Genomic DNA, 16,533 nt, shown 5'->3' on the forward strand with positions numbered 1-16,533 from the left:
AACTTTGTGTTCTCTGTGGTTTTTTTTTTGGACAAAACCATAAGGTTTCATATGATTATCACATGGTTTCGGTAGAAAACATTTCCAGTTCATGCCCGAAGGAATATAAATAAAAATCCTAAATATTCAAAAAACATTATCAAAAATAGAAAATATTTTATGGTATATTTGGTACATGAAGGACATATGAGTTGGTAAATTTGGCATGACATTTGCTAAAAGTTCAACATTGGAATAATTATAATTGACAATTCACAAATGAGCAATCAGACATAATTGATATTTGAAATTTATGCATGTGTAATAATACAATATCAAATAGTAGAAATATTATATTGTCTAACATATGCTATCAATTAGTTCAAATTAACCTATTGATAATATTGTAAAAATAATACATTCAACTTATTAAACACTAAATATTGAACCAACAAATTTTCCCCTTCAAAGGACTGCTTTTGGAATGTATAAAATATATTCTAGTACCTATATATAGATTCCAATAGAAACATCATATGCAAATAAATTGACAAACTTCATTTTTTTAATGATTTACAGTACTCCCCCAAATATTAATTCATTTTTCTCATATTTAATCTGTTTTGGCTTTCAATTTAATTGTACCAACGTTAATATCACAAATTTTCATAACCAAATTGCTTTAAAATCCATATGTATTACCATGATTTTTATGATTTGTTTTCACAATTTGTTATTTTTTGGAATTTGATTACAATTTGTATGAACTAAACCACTGGTAACCGCTATCGTGCCTCAGCCGTTTAGGTGGTTACCACGGTAACCGTGATGATTACGGGTGGTTTTGGGAACCCTGATTGTGATGGTCTTGATTGAAGACATTTATATTGTGATATACTGTTTTTTTAAAGTAGAATTCAATATGTTACATACATAAGTCTTAATTTTCAAAAACTATTTGTGGTATTAGGGAGTCACCAACGACATTAATATAACAAACACCTAAACAAGATGGGTTTAGGGTATCAAAACGGGCTACCCGAGCAAATTTTGATGTCAAAACCAGCATCTAGGTTGACTTAGATCGATACGATGATGATCGTTTTGACACCAAGTGCTTTTAATTAACACTTATCTCAAAAAGTACTTTTAACACTGTGGTTAACAAGGGCAAGATTATAGATTATTGTTTAACAATTGCTGATTTTGCCGAGTAATAGCTCGCTGTCAGAGAACGCAGCAAAGATAGTTAGAACTACCTTTAACTGAGCAAAAGCACATAAGGGGTGAGACTACGTACAAGCTATTCATCGAACATTAAGCATCTATAGTATAGTTGGTCAAAAGGCTGAGGCTCAACGGCCTGACCCACGGTATGAGGCTTTCTTAATTATAACAGGAGGGAATTGAGAAATCATGATGATGGGAGTGCTTTATATTATTTCCTTAGATTATACAGCCTTTTTCGCTGTTTTTGCCGCCACTTCCATGGCTGCCACCGCCGTCGATGGCCACCCATGGCCTGGAGGTAGTCGAAGGAAAACACCGATTGGACAGTGACACGATAGAAAGAGGAGGAGGAGGTGGCGCATCAACAAGATGAGAAGGCGGTGGTGGCGCCATCAGTGCCATGAGTCCTTTCTGTGAGATGAGGCCGATGACGGCGAGCCGGGTGTGGGGCCGAGCCGAGACTAAAGCATATCGATGTCATGCAGCAGCCCTCGAATGGACAAGCCATTGCACTCCCTCCGTTTGATCGACTACGAGGACACACATCGACAATCTGGAAATGAGGGACACATAATCGATGGTGCGTACCATGCCCACCATTTTTTTCTATATTACATATGTGTTTATTTCAAAAAAAGAAGAACTTTTAAGGATTATATTAAACGTTTGACTGGATGTCGGAAGGAGTTTTTGAATACGAATAGAAAAACAAATTTCATAGCTCGTCTGAAAACCACTGACGAATCTTTAAGCCTAATTAATCTATCATTTATACATAAGTTACTATAGTATTTATGACTAATAATAAAACTAATTAGGATCGAAAGATTGCTCTAACCATTAACATGAGCCGTGGACCCCCTCCCCTGCACACGCACTGTGAACGTCAGTATTCCCCACATCGTTCCTCCGCCAAACGCAATTAACCAACCTCACCAACTTCCACTCTCACCCCTCCAAACCAGTTCGAACTCCTTCTCACCGACATGGCGGGCCCACTTTCCCAGTCCCACATTACCCCACCTGTCATCCCCACCAGCCATCATCGCTGCCATTCTGCCACCTGTAAAAAGCACCGCCGCTTCCCGTGTGGCCGTGTCCTCTTCCCCAACGGCTATATTCCCGCGCCTACGCTCGCTGACACGTGGGCCCGTAAAAAAACCCCACCCGCAAACGCTCGCTTTCCGATGCTCTTAAACCCAACCCTTCTCCTGCGGAATAATTAACTTCACCTCCTCCCAGAGACCTACCCAGAGCGGAGACGGCGAGGCAAACCGGCGAACACATGGCGGCCATGGCCATCGACCGCGACCACGGCCCCGCCTCGTCGCCAGCGCCGCCCGCGAGGCTCCCCGCGCCGCCGTACCACCACTCCCCCGCCGCGACGGGGGAGGAGGAAGTGGCGACGCCGCCGCGGAAGTCGGCGGCGGGGCAGAGGTCGTCGCCCATGCCGTCGCCGCTGCAGTTGTCCGGGTGCTCGCTGCAAGAGCTTCTCCTGATGTCCCCCCCGCCGCCCGGGTCGCGGCGGAACCGGTCGAGGCAGCGGGGCGGGGCCGGGGCTGGGCTGGACGAGAGCCTGGAGATGGTGGCCGCGGCGGCGGGGACGCCGCCCAGGCGGAGGAGGCGCGCGGGCGGGGAGCAGTGCGCGGCGCCCGCGGTGGCGTCGCCGAGGAACGGGCGGAGGGCGAGGCGGAGGGTGGAGAAGGAGATCGAGGTTGAGGACGACGCCGCGCGGAGGGCCCGCAGGAGGAAGTCCACCAGGGCGGCGCCCAAGGCAGCACCTGCGGCTGCGGAGAAGGCGGCGGCGGCGGATAAGGAGGACAAGAGCATGGCCTTGGTGCTGGCTAGCACCGATGCTATACGAGGTCGGCGAAGCCATCTCTTGCTGCTTGAGCGAATCATTGCTCCAGATGCCCTCTTGCTCTCGTCGTGTCTGAGGAATTGCCTCCGCGAGTTCGTTTCTGATCGGATCTTGACTTTGTTGCACAGGTGCTGATGCTTTGGAGCAGTCTGGGTGGGAAGATCTCTGGGAAAGGGTCGTCGAGTTGGTGATGTGGAAGAACGTGGCGAAATCGGCACTCTGGTTCGGGTTGGGATCTATGTTCTTCTTCTCCTGCTCCTTTTCAAGGGAGGTCACCTTCAGGTTTGTGCAGCTGATACCCCTTTACCTGATCTTTCTGCTATGCTGTTATTTTCTTGCTCCAATCTTGCAAAATATCTTATTGACTTTCGGCTTTTGGGTGATGATCTGCAGCCCGATCTCGGTACTTTGTCAAATGGGTGTGATAGTCTTGGGATTAGCCTTCATCAAAGATTCTGTTCATCAGAAGTATGACAGGTTGACAGTTTGAGCCAATGGCAATCTATTCGTTAACCTGTTTCAGTCGAGGCAATCAATTTCGGTTTTCATCTGCAACAGGCAGCAGGTGGAGAGGGGGAGGAGCTTCCGATTGACTGAAGAGGATGTGCTTCGTGCTGCCCGAGCTGTGTTGCCAGTTGCTAACTCCATGATATCTACCGCACAAGTTATCTTCTCTGGCGACCCTTCAATGACTCTCAAAGTAACTTACCAAATTTGATGACATTCTTAACACGTACATTGGTTCTCCTGATTAATACAGAAGTCTATTGTTGCTCAATGTTAGGCACTACCTATTCTTCTGTTTGGTGCTAAATACGGTAGTCTGGTTACAGTATGGAGATTTCTGGCCACAGGTGCGATTCGCATACACAATTAGTAATGCCAATCTTTTGCATGACTTCTCTGTTAAAGAATGTTCTGGTTAATCGAACTTTGCAGGGTTTTTCACCAGTTTTGCAATCCCAAAGCTTTATAGCTGCTATTCAAGTCAAATTCATAAGAGAGGTATGATGTACTTGGGTTAACCTTCTTATTGTCGTATGTCAATTGTTCAGATTCTAGGGTACCATACTAAATTCCCATTGTCTTTTCAGTTGAGGTTTTGAGAGATCAGGCTCTAGAAGCATGGAAGTCTTGCCCCCGCAAGAAACTCGTTGCTGGTACAGCAGTGACAATGTGCTGGAACTTGTTCAGCGTGAAGACACGCATCATTGCAGGTATCTATGCTGCTATGGTTGATACAGCTCGGATAACTCTAATACTATCGTATTCTACTTCATGGAAATGTTACTTGTCCATTAGTTACTGGTAAATATATTTTCGATACAATGTTTGATTGCATCCTGGTGACTATTCTAAAAGTTTATTTAATCTGTAAGGAGACAGGTTTTATGACCTGGTTAGGAATCTACTGAAATTTTCAACAAACCAGATAGTTTTTTTGGGTAATAGAGAAGCCAGATAGTTCTAAAACCTACAAGTGCCTTGTACTTTCTGAGTGAGTATTGCAAATGTGGTTTGCATATTAATAATGGATATTGTGGAACTGTGATCATAAGGGTCCACCAAGCAAGATGCAACATTAAATTGTTAGTCTATGAAATGCTATAGATAATTGTATGTTTGAAAAGTTGGGCCCACTTCACCTCCTTATTAACATATTTCATCTTATCATATACTGGCCATTTCAGCATATACTGTTACAGATTATTATGTTTAGGCTGTAAAAAGAAATTAGCGAAACATATGATTATATTGGGAAGCATCACATAAAAAGATCATGTGAATCCAAGAACCCATATGGAGAAATATTATGAAATATTGTGGTTGTAGATATCTAGAAGTAGGTAATCATGCGAATACAAGAACCCATATGGAGAAATATTATGAAATATTGTGGTTGTAGATATCTGGAAGTAGGTAATCTACTATGTGATAACAGAAAACAGCACTTCCTTTCAAATCGTGATGACAAAACTATGTTGGTTTGGTGAAAAACAATATAACATTGTATAAAGGAAACTGCTTGTGGGATACCTATACCCGGGGTATCCATAGACTACACGAATATGTACGGTCAATAGGGTACCGAATAGGAAGGAGAATATATCTGTACGGTGTCGGCTTGGAGTTTGGTACGTACCGGATTGCATGCCGTGTACTTTGGACCCGAGCCGTAAACGAATTAGCATAGATCTTAGTCTTGTTAGATTAGGACTCTATCATATCTGTAGCCTCTCCCCCACTATATAAGGGGGTACAGGGCTACCCCTTGAGGGCAACCGAGATTTATCTACGCAATACGATCGCCAAGCAGGAGTCAGGTATTATCTTGCCACGTCGAGAGCCTGAACCTGGGTAAATCGTCTCCCTCTTTATCTTAACCGTCGAATTTCGAGCCCAATAGCTACCCTATAAGTTTATTTCTGACATCAATCGTTGACAGTTGGCACGCCAGGTAGGGGGTGCACTATTTTTTCTTTCGATCTAAGGTTCTTTTCAGCGAAGTTCGATGGACTTCAACTCAGACATCATGAAGAGGAAGTTTCCGCCAGGCTCGACATTCAAGTTCGGCGGCATCAGGCTTCAGACCGACCAGTTCAGTGCACTGTCGCACACTGACTCGAGCTCCTTCGGCTCCGACGAAGAGGTTTGCCGGTTTGAGCCCGATGAGAAGGCATCGGGTTAGACCCAGATCCAATCTAGGTCACATGACACCGAGATGCCTTTCCCCAGGTCGGCTGATCGGTAGGCAAGTCAAGGCGTGGTTCCAATAGAGGTCGAGACCAATCTCGAGGTGGCGCCGACTCCTTATGTCGACGCTTCCGAGACTCGCAGCAGCACTGGAAGTTTCGTGCCACCGTGAGAGGCCTTCGCCGCCAGCAAGCCGGTGTCACCTTCTTTCGAAGCAAGGCGGCAAGAGGAGGAGGCCTGACTAGTAGAAGAACGCTGACTTGAGGAGGAAAAAGAACACTAGGAGCGAGAGGACAAGGAACGGCGTGTGACACAACCGCATGCCGAGCTGCGACTCCAATCTCGAAGGATGCAATGCGATCTGCTCCAAACCCAGGTTGATGGGCATGACGCCTTCAAGACGCCCTAGCAAAACGTCCGTGCGACTACCTATCTACTCGGCAACATCATCCAACAGCTTCTACAGCCAGACCTACCTGTGGTGGAAACCATAAACAAGGTCAAGGCTATGGTGATCACTACTGCGATCCAACACTCCCTCCAGCGTACGACAGGTACCCTAGCTGCTCGTTCGGAGGCTCGGTTGTCTAAATCTCCTAGGTCTAGGGCGACAAACTGGATCCCGACCGCACACCAAGAACAGGTTGCGTCGGCACTCTCCTGACTCAGCGCGGAGGAGAGACTTCGTCGAGAGGCAGCACCGCATCGACGACGAGATCCGCCGACTGGATCGGCAACGCCAAGAGCTTAGGGTTGAGAAGGGGCACCTTAATCAAGAGGATTCTACCGACCTCCGCCGGGAGGACCGCGACCGGGACCACTGCAGTCATAGCCAGGCGTCTAGGCTGGTCATCCGAGAGCTCTGACCCTGACATGACAGATGGTGTCCCGGCTTTCACAAAAAATTTAAGTCAGTTTACTTGGCCGACTGGTTTCAACCCGACTGGTATTAAGAAGTATGACGGCTGCACTAACCTGAAAGCGTGGCTTACGGTATACTCCATGGTCATCCGAGCCGCCGAAGGCGACACCAAGGCCATGGCCAACTACCTACCGGTTGTCTTGGACGATTCAACTGGGCATTGGTTGTCGGGGCTCCCCAAACGGTCTATTGACTCATGGGTCGAGCTTCGCGATCGGTTCAAAGCGAATTTCCAAGGCATGTACGAAAGGCCAAGGACAAAGTACTACCTGTACCAAGTCCAACAAAGGAAAAACGAATCTTTGCGGGCCTATATCAAACGGTTCTTGGAGGTACCCAACTCCATCCAAGACATCAAAGATGACCATGAAAGGAGTGCGCGATGAGACATTCATCGCCAAATTTACCAGGAAAGAGCCGACTACTGTCAAAGATCTCTTCGACATGGCTAACTCCTACGCAGCGGCCGTCGATGCGGTGTTCGCCTCACGGGGAGACAAGCACGAAGAGAAAGGACAGCCGTCTGGCAATGGAAAGGAAAAGGAACACAAGGACTCGGCCTCATGGAAACGCAAGCCCGAGGAGCTGGTCACCGTTGTAGAACGGCAGCCGATCCAGCGTCCAAAGATGTCTGATTATGATAAGGGTCATGAACAGCATGTGCCCTTACCACCTGAAGTTCTCCCACTTGGCCAAAGACTGCTTTGTCATGCGTCACTACGCAGAACAACTAGCCAAAGGCCAGTCGGGGGCCGCCAGGCCGAGCAAGATGAAGCCCGTAAGCCGAGCTAAACCACATCTTCGGCGGACCCCTCGCATACGAGTCCAAGCGGAAGCAAAAACTCGCGTCAAAGGAGATAAACACCACGACGGTCGACGTCCCCTAGTACCTGTGTTGGTCGGAAGTCCCGATCACGTTCGATCGCTCGGATCACCCTGATCGAGTGGCTCACCCAGGGCGGTACCCCTTGGTGCTTGCCCTAGTCATCAAAAGCGTCAAGTTGAAGCGTGTGCTCATCGACGGCGGAAGCGCTCTCAACATTCTCTTCGCCAAGATACTCGATGACATGAAAATCCCAAGGTCAGAGCTACACCCGAGCAATGCACCCTTTCACGGGGTCATTCCAAGGCTGTCGGCAACATCACTCAGGCAGATCACTCTTCTGGTGACCTTTGGAACAAAGGAAAATTACCGGACAAAGAACATCTGCTTTGAAGTCGCAGACTTCGAAACAACGTACCATGCCATCATCGGCACACTCGTGCTGGCGAAGTTCATCGGGGTCCTACACTAGACCTACCTCATGGTCAAGATGCCTAGGCCCAACGGAGTCATCACTTTGCGTATTGACATCAAGCATGCCTTTAGTTGTGAGGTAGAAAGCTGTGAGATCGCATAGCATGCTGAAGAGCAGATCGGCTGGGAGCAGATACGCGAGGCTTCAACTCGCAAGACGGAGGATGAAGATCTACCATCCAAAAATACGACAAAGATCACCTCCAACGAGAAGAAGCAGATCGCCCTCGACCCCGCCGACCCGTCTAAATTTACATTCATAGGAACTCAGTTAGAATCTAAATAGGAACTCGCGCTCATCACTTTCCTCCAAATTAATAAAGATATTTTTGCTTGGAAATCGTCTGATATGCCGGGAGTCCCTAATAAGGTGATTGAGCACTCTTTGAATGTAAAAGACGACGCTAAGCCGGTTAAACAGCGTCTTCGCCGCTTCGCATAGGACAGGAAAGACGCGATTAAGGAGGAGCTGACCAAACTGCTCGCGACAGGTTTCATCAAAGAAGTCAAGTACCCTAACTGGTTGGCCAACCCCGTCTTGGTCAAGAAGAAAAACAACAAGTGGCGGATGTGTGTAGATTACATGGACCTTAACGAGGCATGCCCTAAGGATCCGTTTGGTCTGCCGCGCATCGACCAACTCGTAGATTCGATGGCTGGCTGTGCATTGCTGAACTTACTCGATTGCTACTCGGACTATCATCATATCAGCCTAAAACAGTCACATCAGATGTAAACTGCCTTCATCACACCATTCGGCGCGTATTGCTACATCACGATGCTGTTCGTCCTGAAAGACGCTGGAGCAACCTATCAGCGCACGATCCAGGGTTGCCTCCATGATCATCAGATCGAGCAAATGTACAAACGTACGTCGATGACGTGGTCGTTAAATCGAGGAAGGATGACCTGCTAGATAATCTACAGGAAACCTTCAACAACCTTCGACGATACAGGATGAAATTGAATCCTAAAAAGTGTGTTTGGCGTCTCCTCTTTCATGCTCCATGGCTTTGTCATTTCTCGATGGAGCATAGAGCTAAACCTGGAAAAAGTCCAGGCCATACTCAACATGAAGCCTCCTAGCGAGCTCCGGCACGTCCAGAAGCTGGTCGGATGCATGGCGACCCTTAGCCGATTCGTCTCATGACTCGGCATACGAGGGATGCCCTTCTTCAAACTACTGAAGAAGACCGACCACCTCAAGTGGACCCCGGAAGCACAAGAAGCCTTTGAAGACTTCAAGAAATACTTGACCTCGCCCCCATGCTGGCTTCACCTAACCCAAGCGAGCCCCTCCTACTCTACGTCTCGGCCTCGGAGCAAGTCGTCAGCAAGGTCCTCGTGATCGAGCGGGAAGAAGACGGGCACGTCCAATTGGTCCAGTGGCCAGTCTACTTCGTCAGTGAAGTACTCAGGGAGTCCAAGTTAAAGTATCCCCAAGTCCAGAAACTACTCTACGGTGTCCTGATCACGATAAGGAAGCTCATTCATTACTTTCAAGCCCACCAGGTTTCAGTCATCACGTACTATCCACTCGGCGACATCATACACAACAAGGAGGTGCAAAGCTGCATTGCAAAGTGGGCATTGGAGATGATGCCATATGACATCACCTTCAAACCCCGTACCGCAATCAAATCACAAGCACTTGCTGACTTACGTAGCTGAGTGGACCGACGTATAGCTGGAAATTGCGCCAGAAGAACTGGTTCACTAGACAATGTACTTTGATGGCTCTTTGCGGATGTCGGGGGCTAGAGCTAGAGTAGTACTTATATCGCCGAACGGTGAGAAGTTCAAGTACGTACTCCAAATCCACTTCCCGACCTCGCATAACGTAGCCAAGTACGAAGCGCTCCTTCACGGGTTGCGGTTGGCTATATCCCTCGGGATTAGGCGGTTGCTTGTTCATGGGGACTCCCAACTGGTGGTCAACCAGTTCATGAACGAGTGGACCTGCATTGACGAAAACATGCAAGCTTACTGACAGGAGGTACGCAAGCTCAAAAACAAATTCGACGGGCTTCAGCTGGTTCACGTTTTAAATGAGGCCGCCGACGAATTAGCCAACCGCGGTTCGAAGCAACTGCAGGCATATTCGTCGAATATCTGACGGAGCCAACAGTCAAGAAGAAGGTCGAGCCTAAGCCGACCCCGAGTGACGCTGCAGATGAAAGGAACGATGATGAATCACACGGTAGCAGTCATCAATGACGACTGGAGAACCCTGATGACCGCACAGTAGCAGTCATCAACGACGACTGGAGAACCCCGTTCATCAAGTTCCTCACAGAGGAAGTGCTCCTGACCGATAAGGCAGAAGCCGAGTGCGTCAGCCGACGAAGCTACTGCTACATGATGTCGAACGGAGAACTCCTTCGATAGAGCGCGTCAGGCATCCTTATGCGCTGCGTGCTCCTCGACGAGGGCAAAAATCCTCCGGTCGATCTCGATAGGCCTATGCGGCAACCACGCCTCAGCCAAAACACTTGTCGGAAAGGTGTACAGGCAAGGATTTTTCTAGCCAACCACCGTCACAGACGCGCAGGAACTGGTTAGGAAGTGCAAAGGGTGTCAATTCTTCGCAGGGCAGACATGTGCCGGCACAGGAGTTTGCAAACCGTCCCGATCTCATGATCGTTCGCTGTTTGGGGACTCGATATAGTCGGGCCCTTTAAGCGGGCACTAGGGGGTTTCACCCACCTGTTCGTCGCCATCGATAAATTCACCAAGTGGATAGAAGCCAAACCAGTCGCAACAATCCACTTTGGCATCTCGAACCGTATCATCACGGACAACGGTAGACAGATTATCTCTGGAGTTTTTCAGGATTTTTGTGAGGAGCGAGGGATCAAGATATGCTATACCTCTGTAGCACATCCGATGAGCAATGGGCAGCTCGAGAGAGCTAACGACATGGTCCTTCAGGGAATTAAAACCAGGGTGTTCGATCGACTACATCCCTACGCAGGACGATGGGTACAGGAGCTTCCCCTAGTACTTTAGGCACCCCGCACATATGTCAGTCGGGCCACAGGACAATCGCCCTTCTTCCAAGTCTACGGAGCAGAAGCAGTCTTACCTACCGAAATCGACTACGAATCCTTTCGCACAACGAGTCCACGGCAGACCTGGCAAGGGAAGACGACCTAACAGGCTGGAAGAAGCTAGGGACATCGCAACCATCCAGTTAGCACGCTACCTGCATGGGCTGCGCCAATACCACAACAGGAACATTCGAGGACGGGCATTCCTAGTCGGCGACCTGGTCTTACGCAAAGTGCAGACCACAAAAGATCGACATAAGCTCTCCCCGACCTGGGAAGGGCCCTACACCATAGCCGAGGTCACTCGGCCTGGCTTGTAGTGGCTAAAGAGAACTCATGGAACATCGAACAACTATGTCCCTTTTACACATAGTCGGTTTTTGTAATTTTTTCTCTTTTTTAACCTTCGACTGCCCTCACCGAGTGTTTCCCCCCTCGAGAGACCAGTCGGGGGCTACAATGTACTCTACCTTCGGGTTCTCTTCTAATAAAATTTGCTGTTTATGAGCTCTCTAACTGTTGGTTAAATTGAAGTTTGGATGCGGTTGTACATCCCCCCAGCTACACCTAGCTTGCCACCGAACCGGGTAACACTACGCTAAGCCCCGTGCTGGCAAAGTCCGCTGGGAGGCTGTTGGGATAGGCACACGCCGAGAGGATAACTCTTCACATGACGATGAGACACACCACAACGAAAGACTCAAAAGCAAATAGATTAAATAAAACCACATTACAAATTGTTTAGCCTAACACAGTTGACTATTTCAAGCTCCATCTCTTTACAGGCCAAGGGCATCTACGATCGACTCGGTGGCCCCCTAATCCTCATTGACATACTTCATCCCCGTCTCCTCGTCGCAGTCCGCGGCAAACTCGTTGCACACGGCATCCAGTTCCACGCGGGGATAAAGCGACTTTACGATGGCGAGGGCATGGCTGGACGCCAACTTCGCCGTCTCCCGCAACTCGGCGCCATGAGCCACAAGCATCCCCTCAAGTTTCTGGACTACGCTGATCGACTAGGAGTCCTGCGCCAACAACGGCGTCGCCCTAGCATGCTGAGGGCAACCGTGGCAAGCCGGTCCCGAGCCAACTCAGCTTCCTGGTCTTGACCTCGGTGGCTTCCAACACGGATTTCGTCCGGGACTATGCCTCTGCTAGCAGGGACGAGTCAGGAAACATATGGGGGGAGAAGCGAAGGCCGGGATAGAAAGGACTTACCCACAAGCTCGGCAATGGCGGTATCCTTAGCCTTCTTAAGTCGAGTGCATTCGGCTTCGAGCATAGCCTTTGAGGCCGATAGCTAGGAGCGCTCGGCTTCAAGCTTGGCCTTCACTGCCAGCAGCTTGGCACACTCGGCTTGTAGCCCGGTGTTCGCTTTCTTTAGCTCCCCTAAGGCTATGTCTTGATCTAGCAAAAGAAGATAACCTTCAGTTATGAAGTGAAAACGATAAGCAAAGTCACACCTTTGATCCGGGCGTGACTTGACACTTGCTCCACGCGGAGGTCAGCTATCTCACCTTGCAGGCGGCTTTCCATAGCCTTTGCACGCTCCAAGATCATGTCACGCTCCTGGCGCAAGGCATTAATGTTCCCTAGTTGCGGGTCTAGCAAGTGCAGGGCTTCCAACTTCGCCTTAGAGTGCGCCTCGATTCCCTGAACACTATGATGTGAGCCAAGGGAATCATGCACGTGGGGTAATAGTCGAGGAGCATACCTTCATAAGCTTAACCGACTTCTCGATGTATCGCTCGATCTTAGCGATGTCCTTGGAGTCATCCGACAGATCGACCTTGACCTGCTCGGCGTGGCTTTCTCGGGCGCTAGGTGGGGCCGTCCCCGAGGTTGTTGTCACGACCGGTAGGACGGACGCCTTAGCATCCACTTGTCTTGAAGGCAGGTCTCCTCAAGCGCCTCAGAGGAGGTGGGCTTGGAGAGCGAGTCGGGGTTAGAGCGTCGTCCTCTCGCGCCCCGACGAGTTTGGCGTCTGGATCGAATGCCTGCCTCTTGGCAGCGGGTTCGTCAGCCGAAGCTTCCGATCCCCTCTTGAGCACGGGCGAGGCCCGACTCGGAGGGTAGAACAGGAATTGGTGGCGGTCCTGCAGAAGTCAAATTACGATGAATCAGGGTGAACACTTGAGAGGCAGAAGATAAACCTTCAGGGAAAAGGAAAGACTCACCGAAGGAGGAGCGTTCCCGGCATGGAATGTCGATGGGAAGCCCGAGGCGTTTGCTGGAATAGTGGTGTTCGGGGTGAACAGCCGGTGAGCCCTGGCCTGGATGGCTTTCCACTGCAGCACTTCCGCAGTCTCCTAAGTCGGGTCGTTACTCCAGGTGTAGTCGAAGGCGAACTGGACCCGGTCCTTAAGAGGCTAGATTCGACGCCAAATGAAGTGTCGTGTCACCCAAACACCAGTTAAGCCGGCAGTCTTCAAGTTCTCAATCAGATTGAGCAGCGAGTTCACCTGCGACATCTCATCGGTCCTTGGGAGCAGAGAACAGGATTCCCGCGCTACCGGAGCATGACCGACGAAGGGAGGAAGGGAGTTGGCTTGGTTGGAGCAGTAAACCATGCAGCATGCGAACCCTTGAGGGAGGTCTTCATGGGCAGGGAAAGCCAAGCTTTTTCGCTCCCCTCATGAAGCTGAATGCCGGTCGCCCACCATCAATGTTCCGGTTGGGTTGGGGCTTAACGGCGAAAAGATGGCGAAAAACGTTGAAGTGAGGGGGGGATCCCAAGGAAGGTCTCGCAGGTGTATATGAACATCGCGGTTTGAAAGATGGAATTGGGGTTGAAATGATGGAGTTCGATTCCATAGTAGTCCAGCAAGCCGCGGAAAAAGGAAGAGACAGGCAACCCGAAACCTCGCTTGAAGAACGGCTCAAATACTACTACTTCCCGCGAGTCGGGGGTACGTAAATCATCACCTTGAGTGTTGCGGTGCCCTGCTATCTCCTTGCTATGGATCAAGCCGGCTTCGGACAGAGGTGCTGGTCGGTGGAGGTGTGCCACGCATGTGGCGGCAATGTCTTCTTTGAATCCGTCGGGGAAGCCAGTGGCGAACCCACGTATATAGCCTCAATTATATCATATTAATTATTATACAATACAAAAATTAGATAATTAGTACGTATTGGACCGTCGGGGAAGCCATATGCGATGTTCTTCGGTGGATCGGAGGGGAAGCGCGGGTGCAATAAGCGGGGGGGGGGGGGATGCAGGAGTTCGAAGAGCGGAAGCTAGGGTTTGGCAGGCGCAGGAATCGCTGGAGCAAATTGGGGCCACAGTGGCTGGAGTGACGGCGAAGAAGAAGACGAACAAGCAAGGTAACAGGAGGCTTAAATGGGCTGCTAATGGGCCTAACGGCTAGAAAATTCCGTTACCGGGCTAAGTGTCGTTATGTTCCCATGCGGGCAGAGCGTGCTGAAATTTTAGAGGAAGTGTTACGAGTTTTATGGATACGCCAGATGGTGATATGAAATTCATAATTTTCTTCAAATCGGGAATCAACGGAACGCCTATGTTATGGGCTAAGGCCGCACTCGGTCAGGCGTCGGTCGATATCGCCCAAGACACTTACCGCGCTTTTTAGCCTGTGCCTAAACTTTGAGTAAACCCGAATATACTCGGTACTAACTACCCGGCTGTAACGGTTGAGCCAGTCGGCGTAACCTACCTACCCCATGGGCAAAACATAGCCGAAAGCTGTATGTTTGGTGAAAACACAGCACACAATCACTTCCGAACCATTCGGGTCTGGAAGCACTCCGAACAGTGCTGCTCGAGTCGAGAAGCTCGAAACTTTGAGAAAGCCTTCTAGGTAACAGTCCATAGATGACTGTTTAATTGTTACACATTTAAGTATAGAGTCGGGGGCTACACCTCTACAATTGTCACAGCGCACTCGGAATCACTCGGGAAGCATTCGGGGAGCACCTAGGAAGTACTCGGATGATGTCAAGCATACCGTGTAAAGATATGTCTGGTGATCAACAATCTACACGAATGATTGTGTGCTCCGGGGGCTGCTGTGGGATACCTATACCCAGGGTATCTGTAGACTGCACGAATACATACGGTTAATAGGGTACCGAATATGAAGGAGAATATACCTATACCCGGGGTGTTAGCTAGGAGTTTGGTACGTACCGGATTGCATGCCGTGTACTTCGGACCTGAGCCGTAACCGAATTAGGATAGATCTTATTAGTCTTCTTAGATTAGGACACTATCATATCTGTAGCCCCTCCCCCACTATATAAGGGGGTACGGGGCGCCCCCTTGAGGGCAACCGAGATTCATCTACGCAATACGATCGTCAAGCAGAAGTAAGGTATTATCTCGTTACGTTGAGAGCCTGAATCTGGGTAAATTGTTTCCCTCTCTATCTTAACCATCGAATTTCAAGTCCAATAGCCACCCTATAAGTTTATTGCCGACATCAATCATCGACACCGCTCTTATTGAATGACATAACAAGTAGTATAATTAAGCATATGAATTTTGCTGCGGCACATCTTACATTTTCTTTATGATTTGGATTCAACAACTTAAGTTTGTTAAATTGCTCCTATTTGACAGTTCAGTGCTTTACTTCTCATTTAAATGTCAAGCTAGATTAACAAAGACCTATCTGTTTATCTGCAGCCTTCATTTCAATAGTGATCCTGCGTTATAATCAGAAATATCGCAAAGCTTTCATGAACACAGAGCATGAAAGCTGCCCGGACGAACAAGGGCAGAAAATGGAGATCGAAGACTAAATAATTTGCCATGTCAGCTTTTGCTCACCTGAAGAAGCATGTGGTGTTTCTGGCGTGTTACGAAGAGAAACCAGTGTTTGGGTTCCACATCTAGTGGTTCTGGTTTATGAAGTAGTACTTCTGTTTTTCTGGAAGGGATTTTACTATCTTCGATGATTGGCTGTGTGTTAAAAATATGTCAGGTCTAACGGATGCTTCTACTGTAGCAGAGCGCCAGGACACTGCTGTTTTATGTTGACAACTCTGATCCACACTAGTAGTAAATAAATGTCATGTATCTCTGGTTTTGCATGGAGTGCATTTTGCTAATGTAGTCGTGTGGTTGCTGAAACGAGATTGCCTTGGAGTTCACCTTTTCTGAGTTTCTGAAATGAGATTGGCTTGGAGTGCATTTTTCTAACTAGTACTATACGTGTAGCATTAAAGCTAATGCTACGGTTAAAATTAGTAAAACAAATAATATGAACTCAGAAAATTAGTAAAATCTTATTAGTTAATAGTGACTATTATAGCTTTGCATAATTAATTATATGTTGGTGCACATTGTAATTACAAGATTTTAATTTTAGACGATAATTTCAGAACTAATTTTCAGAAATATTGCAAAAATAAATTTATCTAAAGTCTATAATATATATACAAAGAGTTTGCATTCTTTCTAATTAGAAAGATAATTCTTAATATATAGAAAATCTATAATTGGTAACATAATTTTTAATTAAGAAAGTTTTTAATA

At 48.2% G+C, this 16,533-nt stretch overlaps 1 protein-coding gene across 1 annotated transcript; it reads left to right on the plus strand.

Moving 5' to 3' along the window:
• The first annotated feature begins 2,460 nt into the window (after window positions 1-2,460).
• On the plus strand, window positions 2,461-16,128 carry LOC102721521 (reticulon-like protein B17). Its single transcript, XM_006648502.3, has 8 exons — window positions 2,461-3,074; window positions 3,199-3,352; window positions 3,464-3,547; window positions 3,629-3,770; window positions 3,855-3,924; window positions 4,010-4,075; window positions 4,165-4,287; window positions 15,682-16,128. Exons 1-8 carry the CDS (start codon window positions 2,495-2,497, stop codon window positions 15,795-15,797), a joined length of 1,335 nt encoding a protein of 444 aa, XP_006648565.2. The 5' UTR covers window positions 2,461-2,494; the 3' UTR covers window positions 15,798-16,128.
• The last annotated feature ends 405 nt before the right edge of the window (window positions 16,129-16,533 follow it).

This window comes from Oryza brachyantha, chromosome 2, assembly GCF_000231095.2.
Source record: "Oryza brachyantha chromosome 2, ObraRS2, whole genome shotgun sequence".
Lineage (NCBI taxonomy): Eukaryota > Viridiplantae > Streptophyta > Magnoliopsida > Poales > Poaceae > Oryza > Oryza brachyantha.